A 10,082-nucleotide genomic window follows, 5' to 3' on the forward strand; every position below is an offset into this window, starting at 1 on the left:
AAGGGGATACTGACCCTGGCATGGCAGAGCCTTCTGCCTGTGGCCTGGATTTCCGCAAGCAAGAAGGCCATGGGAAAGCTCTGTATAACGTGAGGAGGGGTCCCCACAAAGCAGGCTGGTCAGTGGTGACACTGCTGTGAGTCTTTCAAACATCCCGTGTAAGTAGATACTGTCATCACACAGAGGAGGGAATGGAGCCTTGCCCAAGGTCTCAAGAAACAGCCCAGCCGGGATTCAGACTCCGGAGCCTGCGCACTTAACAGCTGTGAGCAGCCAGGAACGCCCCAGCCCTTTCTCTTGTGCTTTCAAGGGTGCAAGAAACTGGCCACTGTCACTAGGGAGCTCTCTGAATAGCACTCCCTTGCCTACAGATCGGGTTTGGAGCTGTTTGGGCTCACTGTGGTCCAGTATTGTTTTGGGTGGCCTGAGGGCAAGGACTAGCTCGTACCTGGCACAGAGTACATGTGCCAGAGAGGCTTGGTGAATTCAGAAGGTCCCGGTCACATGGAATCCTGCAAAGCAATGTTGATGTTACTGGAACCATAGAAAACAGCTGACATCCAACCATTTTTGAACCTACATAGGTCAGTTTCACGTGGTTCCGCCTAATGAGAGCACTACCTTGATTCTGTTGGGTTCTCAGTCTCAGACCCAGGGGGTTGAGCAACGCAGGGCAGCTAGCTGGTGGTGCCAGACCCGGGTTCAGACCCCTGCCACGTTTACATGGGCTTTGTGACACATGACGGGTCACTTTTGTGTGTGTGTGTTTTGTTTTTTTGTTATTGTTTTGATTTTTGAGACAGAGTTTTGCTCTGTCACCCAGGCTGGAGTGCAGTGGCGCAATCTTGGCTCACTGCAGCCTCCACCTCCTGGGCTCAAGCGATTCTCCTGCCTCAGCCTCCCAAGTAGCTGGGATTACAGGCATGGGCCACCATACCCGGCCTACATGATGGGTCATCTAATCTCTCTGAACCGCAGCTTCTGCCTCTGTAAAATGGGAGCAGTAACACGGAGCATAAAGACATGGTAGGGGCAAAGGAGAGCAAGTGTGTAAAGCACTCAGCTCCAGGTTTGCACACACAGGTGTGCTGCACACCAGAATGTCCCCAATGCTTATCTCGGTCACACTCACTCATCTGTAGAATGGCAGATGCTACACGCCTAGCAGACTTGTGTCAAAGTAAGCTCACTGCAGCTGGATCAGTGATGAGTATCACTGTCATTATCATTTACACTCCTCAGCCTGAGGCCTGGCCAAGCGCACCTGTGAAGTGCCACACCAGTCCAGCAGCCAGGGGACACAGGCTTTGCTTGGTGGAGTTCAAGGTGTAGGGACCCTTTACAGTCACCACCCTGGGTTGAGAGTTAGTTCTTCTTCCTTGCCCTCGGCGGGTCTCTATGTGATATCTGACCAAGCCCAGTTTCTGCGTCTGTTAAGTGGGATGCATGATCCATTCCAGCCTCTCTGCAAACTCGGGAGTGCCGTCTATATGCCAGGGTCTGAGAAGAGATCCCGATACATGGGTCAGCAACTGCCCATGGGGGTAGCGCTTCACTGTGGAGGGAACCCAAGGCAGAAGCCGGCTGAGAGTCTGGGTGGCTCAGATTGGAATCATTAGTTGTGAAAGTTTATTTTGTTGCAAATCCCAGTCCTGCATGAAAATGGGAATATTAGTAACCCCTGCTTGAAGGTGGGATGGTGGAAACAAAAAACACCCAGGGGTCTGCAGAGGCCTGGGCCTTTTCCCATCCCACTTTTTCTGCTACAATTGAAATGATCTTTTGAAAATGGAAATAGGCAGGGCTCGGTGGTTCATGCCTGTAATCTCAGCACTTTGGGAGGCTGACGTGGGTGGATCACAAGGTCAGGAGTTTGAGACCAGCCTGGACACTATGGTGAAACCCCCATCTCTACTAAAAATATAAAAATTACCCAGGTATGGTGGCAGGTGCCTGTAATCTCAGCTACTTGGGAGGCTGAGGCAGGAGAATCGCTTGCACCCAGGAGGTGGAGGTTGCAGTGAGCTGAGATCACGTCACTGCACTCTAGCCTGGGTGACAGATCAAGACTCTGTCTCAAAAAAAAAAAAAAGGGAAGTCTAGGTTGGACAAGGTGGCTTATAACTATAATCCTCACACTTTGGGAGGCTGAGGTGGGAGGATCCTTTGAGTCCAGGAGTTCAAGACCAACCTGGGCATGATGCCCAGACCTCATCTCAAAATAAATAAATAAATAAAAAGTAACAGTAAAAAAGTAAAAATGGAAGCCTGATTTCCCCTTGCAGTCAGGTGCAGTGCACAATGTCCGGCTAATTTTTGTATTTTTTAGTAGAGATGGTGTTTCACCATGTTGGTCAGGAAGGTCTCAAGTCTTACTCCAGGCCTGCTAAGGCGTTCCCATCCCCTTCAGCTTCCCCTCAGGCCCTCTGCCTCCCCACTGGCCCTCTGCCTCCCCACTGTCTGGGCTTTCTCTACAAGGACCTTTAACCCCTCCAAGCAACAGGTGGTTCCCTTACCTCTCAGATTTCCCCTGCCTGGGATACTCTAGGCCCCATCCACCCAGACCCCTTTAGGTAACTGAATCCTACTCACCCTTCAGGGCATTCTCAGAGAAACTTCCTCTACCTGCTGAGCCCCCAGCCAGTGTGCCAGTGTGGCATGATGGTGGGCAGGGTGGGCTTCCCTGGGTTTAACTCTTCCCTGCCCTCGCTAGCTTGCTCAAGCTCATCTTTTTTTTTTTTTTTTTTTTTTGAGATGGAGTCTCAAAAAAATATTTAGTAGAGATGGAAGCCTTGGGGGCCAATTCTTAGGTTCAAAGTTCAAAGTTCAATGGGCTAGATGCGTTGGCCTTAGGTGGTACTTAACTTCAGCATCACCATGTATAAAATGGGGACTCCTCTAAACAGTGCTCAACTTTCATGGTTGTGAGAATTTTTATTTTGTTTTGTTTTTGAGACAGAGTTTCGCTCTTGTTGCCCAAGTTGGAGTACAGTGGCGGATCTCAGCTTACTGCAACCTCCGCCTCCTGGGTTCAAGCCATTCCCCTGCCTCAGCCTCCCAAGTAGCTGGGATTACAGGCACCCACCACCATGCCTGGCTAATTTTTGTAATTTTAGTAGAGATGGGGTTTTTCCATGTTGGTCAGGCTGGTCTCGAACTCCCGACCTCAGGTGATCCACCCACTTTGGCCTCCCAAAGTACTAGGATTATAGGCGTGAGCCATGGCGCGCAGCTGATTGTGAGAATTATATGAGATGGTGGATATAAAGGATTTAGCGCCATGCTTGCCTGTGATGCTGTCACTACCTCGGCACCATAAATACGAACCACCATTCATGGCATCCTTCTATCTGTCCCTTTCTCCCTGCTCCCCTGCTGCAGGCATTGAACCTGGCCACATCCCAGGGACTGTGAACATCCCCTTTACAGACTTCCTGACCCAGGACGGGCTGGAGAAGAGCCCTGAGGAGATCCGCCATCTGTTCCAGGAGAAGAACGTGGACCTGTCCAAGCCACTAGTGGCCACATGTGGCTCTGGCGTCACAGCCTGCCACGCGGTGCTAGGGGCCTACCTCTGCGGCAAGCCTGACGTGCCCATCTACGATGGCTCCTGGGTAGAATGGTACATGCGTGCCCGGCCTGAGGATGTCATCTCAGAGGGCCGGGGGAAGACCCACTGAGCCTGGGCAGGACACAGGCAAGCTCGGGTGATGCCAGCCTCCAGCAATGCCTGGCCTGGTAACTCTGGCTCTGCTTTAACTGAGAGAGTCTTTCTTCATTCAACTCAAGTGGCTTTTGGGGTGACATCCCAGAGGACAGAAATTCCATTGACTTGTTGGCTGCCAGTGGGGGCTGGAGAAAGGTGGGTGCAAACACTGGAAGAGAGGCCACAACTCTGAGCTGCCTACATGCTGCTGAGCTGGGGCCCCACCTCTTTTCTGTTTTATTTTTGAGGAAATAAAACAACCAAGTGCTGCCTCGGTGCTCTCCACTCCTGTGACCGGGCTAGCCCCTGGCAAGCTGTTCCACGCCCCGCAATCCTGGGATTCTCCCTTCTGGCATCTGGGCATTTAAGGTGAATTTTGCTGTGACAAGTCTGTGGTCCCACCCAAAGCTGCTTCCTCACAGGTAAACAGTACCTCCTATTTCCAGAAGGAGATGGGTCCAGAGCTTAAAAGGAGGCTGTGTCATGCCAAGGAGGAAGGTCCCAGCCCAGCTGGGATGTTCTAGGGGAGGGCTGAGCTGGTCTGAATTGGAGGAAAACCTGGCTCTAAACTCACACCTGAAGACTGGTCTCTGGAATTCCCGAAGTGGGTGGCCCCAGGGAGTTTGATTCTTTCTGCTCAAGGAGAACCTCTCTCCTTATTTCCCAAGGGTAGGGACTCCATCCTCCTTGCCCTGGAGTTATCCTTTGCGCAGAGGTGGATGTAGGTGTCTGAGAAGGCCCCAAATTCCCCCTGACTCATCACGACTTGGGTCGCCCCTCCGTGTCTTTCCAGCCCCCAGGCACGGGCACCATCTCAGCATCGCAGGTGCCGTGTCCTGCCCGTCAGTACTGGGGAGAACTTGAAGTTATCTTGTCAGCCCTTCCTTTGGAAACAAGACCAGAGAGGGGCAGTGACTTACCAAGGTCACCCTGTGAATTTATGAAGAGCCAGGGCCAGATCCAGATTCCCTGACTCGGTTTACTCCTCTTTTCACCCGACGGTATCCCCTCAACTTCCCTCTGTGGTTGAGTCATTTCCCAAGTCCACAGGGGCAGGAGAAAACAACGCAGCACAGAATCTTGGTTTTATAAGTAAGAGCTCTAAAGTAACTCCCAACCTCTCTGAGCCTCAGTTTCCTCCCCTGCAAAATGGGAATTGTGTACTTCTGAAGAAGAGAATCAGACGAGAGCCTTTCCGACAGTCCATTGCACGATCCCCGTTTTCTACACTGGGGGTTCTCAGCCTCAGCACTGCTGACATTTGTGCTGGATGATTCCTTGTCATGGGGGCCGTCCTCTGTGTTGGCAGCATTTCTGGCCTCTGCCCACTAGATGCCAGTAGTGCTGCCCAATTATGACAACCGAAAATCTCCAGATGTGGCCAGACGTCCCCTGGGGGAGCAAAAATCACCCCCCGTTAAGAACCACTGCTCTAGGGGCAAATAACACAATTGACCACTGCAGTGGTCAGGAAGAGTGCAGGAAGAGTATAGATGGGGAACCCCCACATGGAGGGGCTCCCCGATGCCCCATGTTAAGCACCTTCCCTGAGAAGCTGAAGTAAAGCATTTTAGACACTCCCTCCTTTCTGGCCGGTCTCAGACAAGCCTTATTTTTTCTTCCTGGGATAGGTCCGCCCCTTGGAGGAGACAAGTTTGTCGGCAAACGTGAGGTTCTGATCCAGTTTCCTCTTCCTCTCCACACAAGGCTGCCTGACCTCAGACATGCTGCTGAGACTCTGCAGGCTTCCGTTTCTTTATTTTCCCCCAGAAATGGAGTCTTGCTCTGTCACCCAGGTTGGAGTGCAATGGCTCGGTTTCGGCTCACTGCAGCCTCTGCCTCCCGGGTTCAAGCAATTCTACTGCCTCAGCCTTCTGAGTAGCTGTGATTACAGGTGCCTGCCACCATGCCCGGTTAATTTTTGTATTTTTAGTAGAGACGGGGTTTCACCATGTTTGCCAGGCTGGTCTCGAACTCCTGACCTCGTGATCCACCCTCCTTGGTCTCCCTAAGTGCTGGGATTACAGGTGTGAGATACCATGCCCAGCCCAGTTTCTTCATCTTTAAAATGGGCATAACAGTACCTTCCTGGCCAGCACAGTGGCTCACGCCTGCAATCTTTGGGAGGCATGGGCAGGAGGATGACTTGAACTCAGGAGTTCAAGACCATCCTGGACAACATAGTGAGACTTCATCTCTATACAAAAATTAAAAAAAAGATGAGCCGGGCAGAGTGGCATGCCCCTGTAGTCACAGCTACTTGGGAGTCTGAGGTGGGAGGATCGCTTGAGCCCAGGAGGTCAAGGCTGCAGTGAGCTGTGATTACACCACTGTACTCCAGCCCAGGAGACAGAGCGAAATCCTATCTCAAAAAAAAAAAAAAAAATACCTTCCTTACCAGTATGAGGATTACATGAAATAATCCGTAGAAACTGTTTTGCTTGGTGCCAGAGTAAACATCAAGTGTTTCTTTCCATAAGTTTTAAAAAGGAGTTTTACTTAGCAGTACTTCTGGCATTGAAGGAGAGACAGTGACAGACAGAACCATGTTCCAGCCCTCTCAAAGCTTCCAAACTAGGGAGGAGAAAGTAGTCCTTTAGAGTACATTTCCAGAGGGAAGGAGGTACTGTGAAATGATCTATTTCACAACAGACTCATTTTACAAGTGAGAAAACAAGCTCAGAGAGGTTCAGCGATTTGCCTAGGGGCACACAGCTGTTTGCTAGAGGAACCTAACTGGAGTTAGAATTCTCAGGGGAGGAGTTTGTCCAGCAGATCTTGCCTGCGGTTATTTCCCAGATTCCAGGATTGAGGTGAGAACAGGCACATGTGAGAAGCTCAGGGAAGATGGCCACACGTTTCTCAGCTCCACAGGGAAAACCTGGGCCGTGAGATTTAATCAATGGGTTTGGGTTAGGTGCTGTTTTGCTACCCCAGTCCGACCTCCAGCGAGGAAACGGAGGCTGATCCCAACCCAGGCTTTTTTTTTCTCCCGGAAGGTCTTGCTTGTGTCTGGACAGGCTCTGAGTTGACCTGCCCAGAGGTGGGAGATCTAGCCGCACCTTTCTAGGACTCACAGAGCTTCAGTGTAACTTTGCAGCCGGGCGCGGTGGCTCATGCCTGTAATCCCAGCACTTTGGGAGGCTGAGGTGGACAGATCACCTGAGGTCAGGAGTTCGAGACCAGCCTAGCCAACATGGAGAAACCCTGTCTCTACAAAAAAAATACAAAAAATTAGCCAGGCATTGCAGCGGTCAACAGTAATCCCAGCTACTCGGGAGGCTGAGGCAAGAGAATCACTTGAACCAGGGAGTGGGAGGTTGCAGTGAGCCGAGATCGTGCCACTGCACTCCAGCCTGGGTGACAGAGTGGGACTCTGTCTCAAAAAACAAAAACAAAAAAAAAAAAAAAAACTTTTGCAGGAATTTGTTAGGAATGACCTAGACACACACCCTCCCCCAGCTCCGCCCTGCCTCCTGCAAGCCTGAGCTCCTGGAATAATTAACCACTTACTGCAGGGTCCTGGCCTCTGCCAGGGCCCGCCCCACCCACCCTGTGTGTTGGAGGCAGGAACTTGCAACACTGAGCAACAAGGATGATGAAATTTTTGTCTACTTGGCAAATAAATATTTGCTCGGCGCCCCCTCTGTGGCAGGAACAGCTGGAAATGCGTTTCCAACCTTGCCTAACCAGCTGCACTGGAATGTTTCCACTTCCTGGGTCATTGCCTCCAGGGATCAAAGTCCCTATCCGCACAGTGGGCTATGGATCCATGCGGTGACCCGGTCCTGGGGCTGTGGAATCAGCTTTGCACTGGACCCCAGAAGGTCTGTGTTCCAGAACCTTCCTGTTGGGGCCTCAGTCTTCTCATCTGAAAAATAGAAGCAAACTCAGCTCTGCCATGCCCAGTGTGGGTGTCAGGTGTCACACCTACTGGGACAACCTCAGCTATATCAGCACAATGGAGCTTTATTATTTTTAACTCTTGGAGGATGAATCATTTGGAGGAAGATGAAATGTTCAGGTTAACGCAAAGTGTTATTTTAAGCGCCTGAATTTTTAGCCTATTAATCTATTAGAGGTGGAACATGGCAGGCTGACCTTGCCTGAACCCCCAGGGGGCTTTGTTTGATCCCTTTGATTGCACAGTGATACCTGCAGAGGCTGCTTGCCCCTAAACGGTTAGGACTTTGGGGTTCTCAGGTCCTTGATACTGAATCCTGGCTGACTGGCCTTCTGGTTTACCGTCTGTGTTTTCTGGAGTCTCACTCAGCCTGCTTCAAGGTGAGCACACTCTCTAGATAACGCCACCCTCCCGATGGCTTCAACCGCTGTGCTGAGCCAGTGACTCTGGAATTAGGACCTCTCGAAACCAGATTCCGCCTGAACCCAGATCCCTGAGTCATGCCCTGACAGGCCCCAGCCCTGCTCCTCTACCTAAGTCCCCTGTCTCAATGTGCACGGCCACCACCCATGCGTGGGTCACCCAGGCCCAGATCTGGCAGCAAGTGATCTGAGACTCTGCCCCACTTACCCACAGCCTGTCAGACCTCCACCTCCACTCCCACTGCCTTGGTCCAGGACCCCCACCCAGCCCACACCCAACACTCAGCCTGTCTCATTCATTCATTCCAGGGCACTTCCTAGGGGCAGGCCCTGGGGTGGCAGGATCTGGGGGCATGGAGGATAAAGACCAGCCTGGAGAGGGTGTATTAGCCTAACGGGAAGGGACAGGCACAGACCCCAGCAACAGTGTGGCCAGGAGTATCTGAGAGGCAGGAACACAGAGCACCACCATGGTTTGAGGGGCTGGTCTGGGTCTGAGAGGCACCTCCCCACCCTCGCACAGTCCCTTTGATGAATTCCCTGGACTGTGCCCCTCACTCCAGGCAGCGATGCAGCAGGGGACAGTTCAAAGGGCAGCCTCTGGAGCAACCTGACCTTGGACTCCCTGGCCATGAGTGTGGGCAGAGGGACCTGGATTTCCTCATCTGTGATGTGGAGATAATCTGCTTTAGAGGGTTGCTGTGAGGATGAAATGATTTGAATCATACATAGCACCGAGAGCAGAAGCTGGCCCCATAAGCACCAAATCCATAGGTTTGTTTGTTTGTTTTGAGACGGAGTCCCAGGCTAGAGGGCAGTGGCACGATCTCAGCTCACTGTAACCTCCACCTCCCAGGTTCAAGTGATTCTTGTGCCTCAGCCTCCCGAGTAGCTGGGATTACAGGTGCGTGTCAACACATCCAGCTAATTTTTGTATTTTTAGTAGAGGCAAGGTTTCACCGTGTTGGCCAGGCTGGTCTCGAACTCCTGACCTCAAGTGATCTGCCCGCCTCGGCCTCCCAAAGTGCTGGGATTATAGGAGTGAGCCATTGCACCTGACCACCATGTTGTATCGTTACCGTTACTGATCTGTCTTGCACCTACCTCACCTGCCTCCCGTGGCTGGGCTGTAAACCCTTGAGGGGGTCACATATCTTATTCATGTTGCTTGCCCTGGCACCAGCACAGCAACTGACATGGATGGGGTTGTTGGCTCAGAAAACGTCGCCCTAAAATATGGCTCTCTGACATGAAGCGCCTCAAGGTCATTCCGGCCTCCCTGCCTCCTTCTCGGAATCCTCTGTCTCTTCCAAAGTGCAGGGTGAGTTTCTTTATCTACCTAGAAACTGGACCTGCCAAAGAGGAACACAATTACCTTCCCTGGAATATCATTAGTCAGAAGTTAAAACTCATATCCCAGAGGATATGAGATTGAACATTAAACACTACACCTAGAGCCCAGACAAACTTCATCCCAAACCATTATCTGCTTTCTTTCCTATTCAATTTCCAAAGCAATTATTCATTATCATCTGAACATTGGACTCATTCATTTCCCACTAAAAACCATTGACTGTCCTTCAAATTGCCATGTGTCCCTCATCTCTCCTTCCCCCATGAAGAGGGGCATATGCACCTGTACCCCACTGGGTTGCTGGGGAAGCTCTCTGTGACTCCCTCATGCTCTGCATGTTGAAATCAATTTAGACTTTTCTCCAGTTAATCTTCCCTTTGTCTGTTGATTCTCAGCGAACCTTCGTGGGGAGAAAGGGAAGCTTTCCCTTTGTCTCTGCAGGGGCCGATGAGTGTTTGACATATACGTAAATAACTGTCAGGGCTGAGAGACGCCTGACAATCCTTCCTGCTTACTGTTTCCATGTGCCAGAGAGGATGCTAAGTGCTTTGCCTCCATTTGCTCTAACAATCCAGAGAAACGGGTGTTATTATCCTCTATTTTCCAAGTGAGAGCACAGACAAGGAGATGACTTGCCTAAAACGGCAGGCGAGGTTAGATCTGGGGCTGGGCTCTGAATCCTGGACAGAATGACCA

General features: G+C 51.3%; 1 protein-coding gene across 2 annotated transcripts in view; it reads left to right on the forward strand.

Moving 5' to 3' along the window:
- Positions 1–3,975, forward strand: part of MPST (mercaptopyruvate sulfurtransferase) — a 9,838-nt gene extending 5,863 nt beyond the window's left edge. For both annotated transcript variants that reach the window (XM_032266600.1, XM_032266599.1), the window contains exon 3: positions 3,382–3,975. In XM_032266600.1, coding sequence (XP_032122491.1) covers positions 3,382–3,680 — 299 coding nt within the window. In that variant the 3' untranslated portion in view covers positions 3,681–3,975. The remainder of the gene's footprint in view (positions 1–3,381) is intronic.
- The last annotated feature ends 6,107 nt before the right edge of the window (positions 3,976–10,082 follow it).

The sequence above is a fragment of the Sapajus apella genome, unplaced genomic scaffold (genome assembly GCF_009761245.1).
Source record: "Sapajus apella isolate SASKATOON/1434 unplaced genomic scaffold, GSC_monkey_1.0 scaffold160, whole genome shotgun sequence".
In the NCBI taxonomy this organism is placed as follows: Eukaryota; Metazoa; Chordata; class Mammalia; order Primates; family Cebidae; genus Sapajus; species Sapajus apella.